At 30.1% G+C, this 15,791-nt stretch overlaps 1 protein-coding gene across 1 annotated transcript in view; it reads right to left on the bottom strand.

The window, feature by feature from the left end:
• Positions 1 to 1,492: 1,492 nt before the first annotated feature.
• LOC129217169 (lethal(2) giant larvae protein homolog 1-like) overlaps positions 1,493 to 15,791 on the bottom strand; it is a 75,085-nt gene continuing 60,786 nt past the window's right edge. The window contains exons 20-25 of the mRNA XM_054851432.1: positions 10,802 to 10,922; positions 9,411 to 9,620; positions 6,245 to 6,334; positions 2,896 to 2,942; positions 2,752 to 2,810; positions 1,493 to 1,750 (exon numbers count right to left, since the gene is read on the bottom strand). Coding sequence (XP_054707407.1) covers positions 1,661 to 1,750; positions 2,752 to 2,810; positions 2,896 to 2,942; positions 6,245 to 6,334; positions 9,411 to 9,620; positions 10,802 to 10,922 — 617 coding nt within the window. The 3' untranslated portion in view covers positions 1,493 to 1,660. The remainder of the gene's footprint in view (positions 1,751 to 2,751; positions 2,811 to 2,895; positions 2,943 to 6,244; positions 6,335 to 9,410; positions 9,621 to 10,801; positions 10,923 to 15,791) is intronic.

The raw sequence follows: 15,791 nt of genomic DNA on the forward strand, positions 1-15,791 counted from the left end.
TCAAATTAAATGATGCATATTTTATGTGTCTTGCTAAAAACATCATAGGCTAAAGAATAACATATTTTTTGTTTTATAAAATTGAATGAATCTATGCATATTTATACTGTCTGGATAAAAAAATCAACTTTTGTAGCCAAAATGACTTTTTAAAATAATGTTCATGTTAAATTCATAAGATGACATAGTGTATAAATATATAATAAATAACATGAGCAATAAATAAAAGCATGAAATAGTAAATAAATATTTTAAAAGTAGTATTCTGAAATTCAAATACTAGGTAGAGATTCATTTATGAAAAAATAAATTGCTGCATACTCAGAATACTCTTAACTGTTTTGTCTGTATAGTACCAAATAAGATAAATAAAATGCATAGAAATATTAAGTACCAGCAGAATTCAATGATTTTTTCTTAGAATTAAAATCCCAAATTAAATGCAAGAATGAAATATCAGACAAAAACTAATGAAGTAAATATAAAAATAAAAAGTTGTGGGATGCAAAAAGAGTTCTTTTAACTAATTACTTTGAACATTGCTTCACATTCTAATGTACATAGATATTTCCTCAATATTATTGGATGACGTATGAGTAATAGTTTGCTTTCTAACTTAAGACTTTACACACAGCATAAAACAAAATGTTGAAACAATTTGTGTACTTGAACATGTTTAGAAGTAAATGAATAAATACAAAAAAAAGAAAAATACTTCAAAACATTTTTAGCAGTAGTTTAATCATATACTTACTTAAAAATACTTTTAAGTCCAACAACAGAGTTAAAAGAAAAATTTATTGAATATGACCTAGGAAACTTTAACAAAACAGTTAAAAGAAAGGATAAAGTATTACTTTGTTTTTTATATAAAAGGTCTAAATATCACATATTTGCAGGCATAAAATGTTGAAATAATGTAAAGTAAGTGCATTTATTTTTAAAAGCTTTGGGATGTATGTGTGAAATAGTTTAACAACAAATAAAAAATAATTCTTAATTTTAAAGTAGGGAGATATTTGTTAAAAATCTCATGACATTTTAGTAATGAATATGAACAAACCTTAAATGCGTAACATACTTTTTTTTAAAGATTGAAAGAAAAACAAACAGGTAAATTATTAAAAAGCAATGGTGCAATTAATATGCACAGAAGCAATATTAAAACAAGTCTTAAAAACTTTTAAAAACATTATATTCTTCATGTTCAATGAAGTTTATAAACTCTAAATAAATTATTTTTTCAATTATATTACAAATATGAATGGTAAAGTGTGCCTACTACCATATATTGTAATTTTAAAAACTGTGGGTCAGCTGCTGTATTTGAAACTGGCATACTGCTATATGCTTCCTATCAAAAAACCAGCTTTATACTTTACTATTAATTAGAAAATAATTAGATCATTATTTAAATTTTGTTAATTGTGGTAAATGAGTCATTGAATAATTTCAATGTAGTTTATGAAGTATAAACTCTTAATGGTATCCCTTTTTCTTGATTTTTTTTTTTTTTTTTGCCAGGTTGATTTAAGTGATTTTTGAGTTTTAATCCAAGTGAAAACAGTTCATTCAAATAAGCAGCTGTGAAGTAGCTAGGGGCACAAATAAAACCAATATCTAATATACATTGCACTTATAGTTGATAATTTGAATTTTTCTAGGATTTACAGTAGCTTCTGCTGACATTCAAGTGAGAATCATCAGAGGAATTTAATTCCTCAATAGTCGCAAGAGGTGCTCTCATGATCTGAAATTATTATAAAACACAAACAAATAAATATTGATCAGTTTTAAAGCAAAGAAAGCTACAAAAAAGCAAAAATATACTGCACAACTTTAGTAATAGTTCAGTTACCATTTTTTCTTCATATTCATCAATCCTTATGTTAGCATTAAAAAAAAAACAAGATATGTCTGTGAAATACTTCAATGAATGCTTAGTAAAATATTTAACAAGATCTCTTGTAGCTGGAATGACATATGTCCATGAGAAATGATTGCATATCATAAATAGGTACTTTTGGTATTTTTATTTAAGAAAACAAAACTTGTATCATGAAAATAAAATTTCAAATGCTTACATTAATACTAGTTTAAACTAACCTGTTCAATGATTAACATTGTAAACATCATTTCAGAATTTTTGAAAAAAAAAAAAAAAGAAACATATTTAAAGATCTGTGTTTGAGAAATAAAAAATGCTAATCAATATTCTATTAAATAATTTTGTTTGAGCAGTTTTATTTCGAAATGTTAAATATTCATTAATCAACAACCTATGAATCAAAAACCCTCCTTTTTTTTTCCTTTTTGTAAAACTAATGATTTGATACCTGAAGGTCTAACTTGCATAAAATATTTTGTGCATAAAATATATTATGTAACCAGAACAGTACATCAAAACAAGAGAATTCATTAGGGGCAAACATTGACATGCTAAAAGATAAACGTTTGCCTTTCCACACAAATAACAAATAGATGATGTTAGAAACATGAAATAAATTTAAAATTACACTGAAAGCTTATAAGGAATCCTTTTAAAACAACGCAAAATATCTGCTTCCTCTCAAATATCTTTTCATCCGATAGCTCATGTTTTGCATTCATGGTGAGATTTCTTGTGAAATAAAGTAAAACTCCTGCATGCAATTCTTAAAGCTATCGCGTACTAACATAGATTTTTTATTTAGCATCAACATGTTATTAAAAATTCAAACTACGTATAACATGCACATATGTAATTTTTACCTGTTGTTGAGCAGTTTCACTAGAAGTTTGAATATTATTTTGTACATTATGCGCTTCTCCTACAAGAAAAAACATTGCAACTATAACATTGTGTTTATTAGAATTAGTTGAAAGTAAAGAATACTTGTTGGCTTTCATAAATACCTTGTGGGTTTTCCTCAATTAATCTTCCAGATGCAAGAGAAAGGCGCCTAAAAGTAGAAATAATTAAATGAATTACATAGCAAGAAGCTAAATATTTATTAATTCATTTCACTCAGTATTATATTTTTCTTCAAAAAGTTTTATTTAGGCACACACACATACATACATACATACTGTCCATTCTTGAAAGCCAAAACTAGTATTTGGGATCAATTCCATTTTAAAAGTGGGAGATGGGTTGAGTATAAGCACTTTTTCTGCTTGCAATTTTTTTCGTCGCTACTTGCTGAACACATTATTTTCATTTCTAATTTGCATCCTTTTTCTTCCCATGATCCACCCCTATTTTGATAAAATCAGAGCAGACTTGACACATGTGCAAATTTGCGGGAGGTTTCGGCAAAGGAAAACAGACAGTACACACACACACATATATATATATATGTGGGTCATTCCATGCGAAATGAGCAAATCAGCTGTGGCTGACATATCACAGATTTCAATGAAAATTTTTATTTAGGTAAACCATGCATATCTATAAGGAAATGCAAAGTATGAAAGTTTAAAAACTGTTTGTTGCTTTGTTATTGAAATTAGAAGTTGATGCTTACGCTAAGCCTAAATTTTCAGAGTTCATTGCTGCCAGTTTATGACTCAATAACTCCATAAGTTATAAACGTACACTTAAAAAATAAATATTTCCACATTATATAAACAAATCTCTATTGAGAAACAGCAAAGTAAAGTTTACTCGGATCTTTTTTTGAATCTGAGATATTAACAAAGATTGAAATTTTGCCAATTTACTTCAGATTTTAAATCACTCTTCTAGCTCTTTTAATGAAAAAATAACAGTAAAATGATTCAGATTGAAAAACTATCTATAAGTAACTATCTGCTCTAATTTAGTAACTGTTAATGAATTTCTTAATGACGAAATTGTACTTTAAAAAAATCGAAAATTTCCAAAAATTTCATTTTTTCCTCTATTTCAGATGTTTTTTTGAAAATGAAGGAATGCTCTAAATTTACTCAATTTTTTTTACATAATATATTGAAGTGTCTTTTAGATGCTACTAAATTTTAATCATTGTTATCAGCATATTTTTGTTACTAGAGTAACTTGAATTAAGGTAAAATTTCATTAGTTATTTCTTTTTATTTTGTAAGTTTAGCAAAAGTAACCATTTCTTTCGTGTTTCATTTTCTCAAAAGCATGTTTATGAAGTACATGCTGAAATGTACATTTTTTTTAATTGAAATAAATGTCAATTTTACTTGCTTTTGTATCATTTAGTCGTTTATCAAGTTCTTTGAATTCTCGTAATTTCACATAAGGGTCAATCCATACAGGTTCCACACAGTATAAACTACTCATTCATGTCCAAATATTTCTAAGTTATCAAATTAAAATAATTACTTTGAAAATTACAATATGTTTTTTCAGTATAATGTATTATATAGGGCACAATATACGTAATTTAAGAAGGTGCCATGAAGTTTTTACACTTTTTATTTCTCTTTTAGTGTGTGAATTGACTAGCGAAATTGCTTAATTTCAAAGACCTGTATCTTTTTTACAAACCAAATACAAAAAACAATAGGTATAACATGTATAGTACTTGAATGGAATATTCAATTGACCAGGAAATTTTATTTTTAATTCAATCCCCTTTTGGTTTATAGGGGTCTAAAAATGTCATTTTTCCGAATTTTGAGGGGCTGTAATCTTTAAAGGGTACACAAACACACAGCAACAGTTACATACTCTTTTTAGCATAGTTCCAGTGATTAGTTTTTGCTGTATTTAATTTTGTGTTTCTGTCCCCTACGTGAGTTATCCCCCTTTGAAATGAGTAAAATTTTTACATTTGGTCTTGAACTTTAACCTGTTGCCATTATTTTAATTATTAACGTACAGCTACGTAACTCAGCATGTAAGACTATCAACTTATGCACTTTAACATCAAAGCGTTAAATTAACTGTCATAAATGTAATTCAAATAGATTTTGGCCAAAATGTAAAGGTCTAAAAGTCCCATTTTTGACTACGAAAATCACTTTTGATGACCTTCAAAAAATCAAAGTTGAGAGAAAAAATAAAAGAGGTTTTAAACATCTTTCATATGCAGCTTTTAGGGATATGAATTTCAAAAAAATTAAAAATGGTCGAGTGCAACCATCCGTCGAACCTGTATGGATTGACCCATAAAACAGAAAGAAAATGTTATTTTTCTGAATTTTATTTTACGTTTGGAAATCAAAAACCAATTTCGAGTTTCTTCAAGCAAATAGTAGAAACACAGCTCTATATTCTTGAAAAATTTTAAAGTTGTCTGAATTTTCCCTCATTTGAATTTTTGTGTGTACTTGAAGGGGAAAATCATCATTTTACAAAATGTCACAAAGTTTAAAACTGATTTTGAAGAAAAATGAGTTAAAATACAACTTCAAAAGTAAGGTATTTCTTTTATGATACTTAGCACATTATTGGGTATTAATTTCATCAAAGCTAATGCATTCCTTAAAGATTGAGATTAAAAAATAAAATGCTTAATTATGAGAAAATTGAAATATTTTCAGTTTTTGAGACTCGGTTAAAAGTTAACTATAATAACTTTGAAAATTTTACTGATATCAGATTGATTACCCTACTCCATAGATTGCGAAGACATATAACTTTTATGTTTTCATTAAATAGTTAATAAGTACAAGCCTTCAAAAGTACAACATTTAGCATTTATGAGAATGCTGTTCAATTTGACCAATTTTCAATCGCATGTAACTATTTAAATAAAAAAGTTTAAGCAAAAATATTTTAGATATTTTTATATAGGCATAAAAGGAACCTGTATACCAAATTTCATAAAAATCTGTTACCATGTGGCCACCACTTTTTTGCGAATTTTGCTGATTTCGCATGGAATGACCCATATATATATATCAGTTGTTATACATACAAAACGATTTTCATTCTTATTTATTTATTTATTTTTATTTTCAAATTTTACAATGCCACATCATTATTGAGACCTATATTTGAGAATAAGAGATGTAGAACTCTTTGAAAATGCCTCCAATCTCTTATTTGAAAAGAGAAGATGGTGAGGGTTTAATAATATTTTAAAGATACATTTATTTTATGTATTAGTTGATATTTAAATCCCTCTCTAACTGGGAGAAATAAAACATTTGAAAACATGTCTTTAGAATTTAGCTATAACTACACAGGTTTCACTAAACAAAGCAAAGCAAAGATTGCCCCTTACTTCATTGAAAGAGCATCGATTTGATGTAACTTTTAAACAATGATTCTCTATCCCCTAGAAACAAAAACATAGTGGCATACCTTGCTTCTTCACTTGCATTTTCTATATCATTTAGTTCATTCTGTACTTGAGGATCTATTGCTTCGGAAAGACTACTATGACTAGTCAAGCTATAAAAAAAAGATTTTTTTTAGTAAGTATAATTTCATAGGGTGAAAAACCTCAAATATTTAATGAAAATAAAAGGGGAGGGGGGGTAGCAAGTGCAGTATCACATTTTGGTTGAAACAAAAATATTTTTTCTATATTTCTATAATATAGCATGACAAGTGACTGGGAGGGGAAGGGGTAAAGTGAAATGTGACACTTGTGACAAAGGAGTGTGTAAAATATGTTGAAAAAGTATGATATCAGTTATGGACAGTACAATGCAGTGCAATATACTTCTTGGTTATTGAATTAAAAGTATATTTGGTAATTTCAGATCAACTTATGCTAGCCTCTCTCCTTAACAATTTTCATGATATTATGTGGTGTTTTCCTCCAGAATAATAATAATAATAATATTTTTTTTTAAAATTAATCAAGTTTTTGTTATATTAAATGCTATCAATACAGGATTTCTTCCCATATTCTGAGGAATTTTTATCATTTAGCTAAAAATCTGAAAGTAATTCAGTATTAATCATTATTTGGCAAAGGGGGTGGTCCCCAGGTTCGAACTCCTTCCTCGACACTTAACTTTAGTTTCCATTATTAAAGTTTAATTTTATTTCCTTCTCCTTAAAATACTTTTTTCACTATGTTATCAATTTTTTTATACATTGATGTTATCAAAACAATGCAGAGAATGCCAACTCAAGACACCCTCTCCCAGTTTTTGACCTCCTAAAGGTTATATGTGTATACACTCAAAACCTCTTTGTGTGCAGTGGATAGGGTCTACATGAAAAAAAAAATCCATTCAAAACCTTATGAGTAGCTATGAAAAATTGTTTTTGCAAGAGTTTAAAAAAAGTTATGCGGCGGATGGGTGCCGCATAAAAAAAGTCATGCATAAAATAACCCAAACTGTTACCAAATAACTAGGAATTGCTTCTTTAAATGAATTAATACACTGCAGCAACTTGGAATCTTGTCAAACCTTTTATAATCTGATTAAAATGCACATGTGAACATTTAAAAAAAAATTATTCACATATGTTCTTGTTTTACATGTACAAAACTTTTTAAAACGTATTACCATTAAACAAAACATAACCATTATGTTTCAAAGTCTGACAATACATGAACTTGTTTATAGTAATTTGGTTCAAAATCACTTCTGTCACTTGTAGGGACTACCTCGCACTTGTTTGATAAATTACTAGTCGCCTGCGCGGACCAGCTGTTTCACCTTTGTACGCCAAAGTTGCCGCCTTTGGCGGCTGCTTGAATAAATTGGGCGATGCTATAAATGAATCTGTATCTCTATACATCAATATTACCATTCGCCTTTTTATGCCAAGATTGCCGCCTTCAGCGGCTGCTTAAATTTGGTGGCGTTATTAAACAATCTATATTTAATTTGACTAAATTATTTTCTAGATCCAGTTTTCAAAAAACTGGGTGCGTTATTCTTTTAATTAAATGGTTTAAAAAAAGGTCTCTTTCCCCGTAGTGTGCAAAAAGTAGCCACCTGTTTTTATGTCCAAGTTCGCCGCCTATGGCGGTGTTTAAATAAGTTTGGCAGCAGTATTAATTAATCTGTATCTATCTTTTTTCGTATTTTTTATACTTAGTTCCAGTTGGGTTTTGTGTCATTCACCTTTTTTTTGCCAAAATTGCCACCTTCACCGGCTATCTACCTATACAATCTACCTCTAATTTTTTTTTATCCATCTCTATTTATTTTAACCTCCCCGCCCATTTCCTAATCTAAACAAAGATCATTCAAAAAAACTGCGCTGTAGTCATTAAATTAAATAGCGCAAAAAAAAAGCTCTCTCTGTTTCCCAAAGTTTGAAAAAAGTCAAAAAGTAGTGTTTGCAAAAAAAAAAAAACCTCACTATCTTAATTAAATTAAGTATGCAAATATGGAATGTAAAATATAACAGCGAAACGTCTGGCGTGAGAGGGGGGATTGGAAAAAGAAAGAATCCATAAATAGAAAAAAGCAAATGCTACCATTAGCAATAGGCAAAAAAAAGAAGCAAATCGAAATCCACGCATGACATCACAACAATTGGAAATGCTCTATCATGAGGTCACAGATGGAAGAGTCTTTTTTTTTCCTGATTAGATCAACGGTAGAAAATAAAATGTGTCAATTTGAATTTTAAAAAATTGCAAAAAAAAAAAATCAATTGCATATTTTTGAAAAAAAAAATTCTGAAGATGGTGAAATGTTTTGTCTACTACATACTAAATTTTCAGAAAGAAATTTCTCATACTTTTTGTAAGATGGGTTTAGAAAGAATTAAACCCAGGAAAAAGCAAAAAATAAAGTTTTTTTCAAAATTTCATAATTTTTTTTTTCTTTTAAAGCTATCGCGTATTTTTTGGAAACTTTTTTTTTTCTGAAGAGGGAGAAATATTTTTTCTACTACATACTAAATTTTCAGAAAGAAATCTCTCAAACTTTTGGCGGGTTGGGTTTAGAAAAACGTTAAACCCAAGATAAAACGCAAAATAAAGGTTTTTCCAAAAATTCATAAAAAGTTTTAAAATCGGACAATCTTCAAAATTTTTTCAGTCATCATATTTGAAATTAAATTCCCTACACTATATTACAAAAAATATTTTCCTGGCGCGATTGGTTGGGTATCTGCGACGAATTAAACACAAAAAAGAAGTTAAAAATTACATAAAACATTTAATTAAGAAAAAACTAATTAGAAATTTAGAATTTTGGCTTCCAGGTGCAAGCCCCCGGGCTGCGTTCAAATTTTATGCCAAGTTTCAGACCTGTAGGTGCTATGGAGGCTCTAGCCATCGGGTACAAAAAAAAAGAAACAAACACTGTCACCTTTATATAATATAGATTTCATCAACTGAGTTCCAATTTCCTTGAAATTTTCATATACCGCACAAAAATAGATTTGAGTGTATGGGGAACATTTTTAAAGTGTCTCCTGAAACTATTTTCTAGTTGCAACCACTAAACTCCACTCTCATAATAAATGCAGATAATTTTTTTTTCATAAAGGTTTAAATTTTAGAATAATTTAAATTATAAAGTATGAATACAAAAATTATATAACTTACTTTGCACTACCATTAATTAAACTAATATTCTGCATTTCTAAAACAATATTTTCCAAAGGTTTACAAACATTTCTAATTCCTTCTGGGAGTTCTAGTTTACAAGCTGGCTTGGTTGTTATTGCTGTTGACAAAGATAATATATGGAATTCTGATGGTGAACTTAAACTCACTAAGAGGCCATTATATGCAAAAGATGTTTTGGATGAAATCCTAAAAATAAAATCTTAGTTAAATATGGATAGGGAGAAAACAAAACATGATGAATAAAATCTCAATCAATTTCAGAAAAATAGATATAACAAAACTATGCTTTTATTTTAAGTTTACTGTATAAAGTGTGACACTCTATTTTTGCCAATATGAAGCAGAATGTCAAAACAGAACTCAACACTCCATCATAAGCATGTACAGTAGACCCTCGTTTTATGCGGGTTAATTTTACTCAAATTTGATTATACACGGTTTAAGATTTCACACCGTTATTTTATTTTACGTGGATGCGGCATTGCAAACAAATAAAATTTTCCATTCCTTCAAAATCATAAGTCATGAGATTGCAGATCACCCATAATAAACTGCTTTTTGGAATGCTAATAAGCAAGCTTGGGCCACCAGAGACATTTTTTGTGATTGGTTCCAGAGCTCTTTTCAGAAGTGAAGTTATTAAACTCACACAATTCAGAGTGCACTGGGAGAAGAGCTTTCAGAAGTGACAAAGGAGTATGAAACCAGGGAGGATACTGACATTGATGATACACAACCAAAAGCTTTCACCCTGAAAGTTTGAAACTCAGATTGGTTGAAAGGTTTATTGCAATTCAAATTTTGATAAGATTGTTTCACCCAATCTTCTAGTGCTTAGATAATTTACCAGAAACTGAAACGGATTTCATATTCAATGAGTAGGTTGAGTTTGTTGGATCACATCATTTTCTTTTTTAATCTCTCTTTTCCTCCTGAATAAAATTTTAAGCATTTCTCACAATTTATCTAAATACTTGAGATCACTTTGACTTGCATTTTGGCATGTTCTGAAGAGTGGTGTTCCCATAAAGTATGCTCCATATGCGCCATATACTCTCAAACATTTGTTAGACATATAGCGTATACCCTCAAGCTTCAAAAAATTTCATCTAATGACATATTCCGTATATGATCGCATACACATATTGTGCGTAATGGATTACTGGGAGTATACCCTCAGAAAAATTGATGGGAACATCACTGGTTCTGAAGCATTTTTGTACTAACTTTCATTAAAATCAGTTGAACTGCCTAGGTTCTACCTAAACAGCATACGCAAAAACATTCGATATTAATGTCAGAAAATATATTTCAGGAAGAGTTTATAGAGAAAAGTACAAACATGATAAATGAAAGAAAATACTTACTCAATATCTTCTAATGAGCTATAGTGAAAAGATATACATTTTCTCAAGTCTGGCAAATTGTATAAAGTTATTCCATTAGAGCTAGAAAGGCATATTAGACAGTACTCGCAAACTTTAGGATCTAAGAAAGAAAAATGATTAATCTCAGTGAATTTTCATGAAACAATATTTTCACCTTTAAGTTGCACAAAAATGATGATGTTAATGATAAAAATAGTAACATGAAGGAGGGATGTAAAGAAAACTGAGCATTTATTTAGAACTACTAGATGCGTTACAACCAATTGGTTTGAATTTTCATATACAGTAGCTCTAAAAAGTTTAGAGACGTGTGTAATTCTTACAAAACAATGCTATGTGGATGGATGTTTTAGTAGGGTAATAATCCTGAGCATTTCTCCAAAATAGTGACTTTTTTTTTACTGCTAAAAAAATCAAATTACTGGACTGACCGGGTGAGCTATGTGACCTCAATCCAATCAGGGGCATGCTTAGAGTTTTAGCCGCCCTGTGCGAAATTTGTTTTAATAGTCGATAAATAACCATTTTTGTTATTTATTTATTCTCTCCTAAAACATAACCCGCTGTAGTGTGTCACCCAGCTATATAAGTTAGCTTAAGATTTTTATAAGTAATTACAAAATATTAATGTGAAAAAATATGACATAAAATATGGTTGCAAAGAAAATCTTTGGAATTCGAAAGAGATGTGACTGGTGAAATAAAGACTGGTTTCTAAATTGCGTTGTTTTCAGCCGGGGGGGGGGATGAAACACGAAACTGAAATCTAATTTCAGAACAAGGTTCAGAAAAAGAATGAAAGATTTCGACATTTTTCTGCCTTTTCACTTACTTTCACTACTAACAAATATAGAAGAGTCATTCCATGTCAAGTGACCTAGAAGTCCCCGCTCGACCATCTCTGATTTTGATGAAATTTTATACAAGTGTAGAGATGCCTTTGAAACTAAACTATGCAAATTTTCAGCTTCCTAGATCCACATTCTGAGCATCTAGGATCTCCGGAAAATGTGATCCAAAATGGCGGATCAGCTTTTTGCGCCAAAGCGCCAAGTTTAAACTAAGTTTACAGAAAATTTTATAACACTAAAAGCCTTAAATTTAAGGCGCTTAAAGTACATTTGGCTGTTGATACATTCAAGTATTTTTGGAAATTTGAGCTCATTAGAGTTTATAGCATGTGTGTAAATTCGTGAAAAAGCCCAGTGGGGAAATTTTTTCCTAGATTTTAGGTTGCCATAAAACTTTAACAAAAATAATTCAAAGAATTGTACTTTATGATTACATTGTAAAAATACTTGTTCTTAATGCATTACAGTTTCAGAACTTAAATATATATTTTTTTAAAGATATTTTCATCCAAAGTGGCTATCAAAACCTTCAAGTAAAAAATAGCTTATTTTCAAAGCGCTGTAGCTCAAGTTTGTCACGTCGCATCTTTATTTCGTTAATACGATTTGAAAGAACAGATGGATGTTTTCCTTCCAAAATAGTTTTTTCTTCGATGGTGATCTTTTGAATAAGGATAGAAAAATGAGTTTGAAATTCTGTCTATCATGGTAAATTGCCATGTTTAAGCTCAGCTTACGAGAAATTTTATCACATTTTAAACCTGAAATTTTAGAAGTACTTTTGGCTGTCAATGTATTCTAGTATTTTTATGAATTTGAGTTCATTAACTTTTGTGTAGCACGCCAGCAAAGTCGCAAGAAAAACGCAGTGGAGAAACTTTTTCCTGGATTTTAGAATATCATAAATTCTGAACAAAAATGATTCAAAAGCTCTTACTTTGTAATTCCATTGTCAGTATACATGCTTTTAATGGGTTATAGTTGCAGAGCAAAAATATTGATTTTCTAAAAGATATTGGCATCCAAAGTGGCTGTCAAAATTGTTCTAATCAAAATAGCCTATTTTTAATGTGCTGAGCTCAAGTTTGTCCCATTGCATTTTCTCTTTGTTGGTACCATTAAAAAAAAAGATTTTTTTTTCACACAGAAATATTTTATTCTCTTGTAATATTTTAGCGGCCCCCTAACTTCAAAATATTTTAGAGGCCCTGTGCGGTCACACAGTTTGCCGCCTCCTAAGCATGGCCCTGAATCCAATCCAACACCTTTGGGAACACATCCAGAGAAAAGTTGGGAAACAGAAACGTTATTCAATGCAGAAATCCTTCAAAATTTACAACTGGAATATGCCGAAATATCTAATTCAACCTTATGGAAGATAGTTATTAATTCCATGTTCAGATAATGTGCTGCACCACTCACAGCTAAAAGATATGCAAATTTCACATTAAATATTGATGTATAATGATACATTAAGATGATTAATTTAAATAAAAGTTTTTTTTTTATGAAAAACTTTCGATCTCAAGTTTTTAAATTTTGAGTTAATATCTTTAAATAACAATTTCCACTCATATTATTATTCCTGTGCCATGTAGGATGATCAAAGCAATAAATTTTATAATTTACATTAATGAAAAATTTAGCTTACAGAAAAAGTTAGAACAAAAAACCATACCAGCTCAAAACTTTTGAGAGCTACTGTATAATTGCAGTATGCCCATGGTGCTGCTTGCAACATAACTAACTAGAGAGTTGCTACTTAAAAAAATAGTAAAGAAAAACAGAACCTAAGCATGAACATATTTAGATAGGGGATGCAAATTCAGAGGGAAGGTGGGTTTCATTTTATACACATTTATACTGTTTATTGAGAACAGTATAAAATGTGTAAGTGATAATGAAAATAAAATGCTTAAAAAACTTTTTAGCCACAAAAAAAAAAAAAAAAAAGATAGAGAGAGAAAAAAAGCAGCTAAATTTAGCATGTCACATGCTAAGCCAGTAAGAAACGGAAGGACTGGTACAAGAAAATTACTGTTCACATGCAAATAAAATCTTTGGCATCATCAACAACAAAAAAAAAGGTATTAAAAATCAGTGGCCAGAGTTATTTAGATCGATCTTGTTCGAAATGCAGATAAAATGGTTAAACTATTATATCAAAACATTTTGGGAATCTAACAGGATAAAAATCATGGATGCGGTTATTTTAGTTTTAATTTAAAATTCTTTAAAATGTTTTTTTTTTTTTTTTACCCACCAAAATTTGGCAAATTATGTCATAAAAAAAGAAACATCAATAGCCATTTTTTAATTATTTCTATAGATGCATTCATTTTTTTTTACAAGGAATATCAACAGCTTTCATATGGGAAACTTAAGTGTAAAAAATCATCTAAAAGGGGACAAAACATTAAATAAAAACTTTCTGGATTAAAGTCACAAATCTGGCAACTGAGGTCTATTAAGTGACTATATTTTATGGCTATAAATGCAATAGTTTAGTATAAAACACACATACAAACATTGCCATTCTTGATAATTAGAGATCACTGCTATTTGTTATGTTTTAATCAATTTTCACAATCTTTACTAATAATAAAGCAGAAAGTCTCTCTGTCCGGAGGATGGCTGTAGGATGTCTGTAGGATGTCCGTAGGATGTCTGTGACGCGCATAGCGCTTAAACCGTTCGGCCGATTTTCATGAAATTTGGCACAAAGTTAGTATGTAGCATGGGGGTGTGCACCTCGAAGCGATTTTTCGAAAATTCGATGTGGTACTTTTTTTATTCCAATTTTAAGAAAAAAAGTATCATAAATTACGAAATTATCGTAACGTGGAACCGTAACATGAGCACAAGCCAATTGGCGAGATACGAAATTATCATAACGTGGAACCGTAATGTCGGTACAAGCCAACTGGCGAGAAAATTCACTATACATTATTTGTAAATATACAGGCGAACCAAAAGACCTTTTGATTTTTCTATTGCGGGCGAAGCCGTGCGGGTATCACTAGTTACTAATAATAAAGCAGAAAGTCTCTCTGTCCGGAGGATGTCTGGATGTCTGGATGTCTGTAGGATATCTGTAGGATGTCTGTGACGCGCATAGCGCCTAAACCGTTCGGCCGATTTTCATGAAATTTGGCACAAAGTTAGTATGTAGCATGGGGGTGTGCACCTCGAAGCGATTTTTTGAAAATTCGATGTGGTTCTTTTTTTATTCCAATTTTAAGAAAAAAACTATCATAAATTACGAAATCATCATAACGTGGAACCGTAACATGGGCACAAGCCAATTGGCGAGATACGAAATTATCATAACGTGGAACCGTAACGTCGGTACAAGCCAATTGGCGAGAAAATTCACCATACATTATTTGTAAATATACAAGCGAACCAAAAGACCTTTAATTTTTCTATTACGGGCGAAGCAGTGCGGGTGCCACTAGTTATACTGTCCGGATGTCCGGGGTAAACTTCAAAACTACTGGAGGGATTTTAACCATTTTTTCGACATAGATTGCTACATAATCGGGGAACAACTTAGGCTATAATTTATTGCTAAAAAACTCAGTTTAAGAACGTCGTGATCGAAAGCAGTAAATGTCATGTCATTTCCACATCAAATGATTAAAGATTAAACCCATTGTTTCGAAAATTCGTTGCCTAACAACAGCAATATTAAAAGTAATCATAATGTAAATTTTGAATCAAGGCTTCTCCGGAGCAAACATGAGTCTAAAGTCATTTAAACATTTGGAAACTCACTTTTAGCACACTTAAGTAAACATAGTAGAGAGCTTTTTATTTATCTATTTATTTATTTTTGTGTACTATTTAAGTAAATAAAGCTCGCAGTTTTTTTTAGTGATCTTTGTTTTTGTTAGATATATTTTGGAAATTCTTCAAATTTTTATTCGCAACTCTAACGAACTATAGGGGGCACTGCTTTCACTGTCTAATGGCCGACTTAAAAAGTAAAACAAACGCATGTGGTAACGAAGAAAATGCTAAAAGTGTTGTGATTTTTGTTCGTATGTATGATATTTTTCGCTTTATTCTTTTTAAATTAATTTTCAAAGTCTTGTGGATATTCTGGCCCACGTAGA

Source organism: Uloborus diversus, chromosome 2, assembly GCF_026930045.1.
Source record: "Uloborus diversus isolate 005 chromosome 2, Udiv.v.3.1, whole genome shotgun sequence".
In the NCBI taxonomy this organism is placed as follows: domain Eukaryota; kingdom Metazoa; phylum Arthropoda; class Arachnida; order Araneae; family Uloboridae; genus Uloborus; species Uloborus diversus.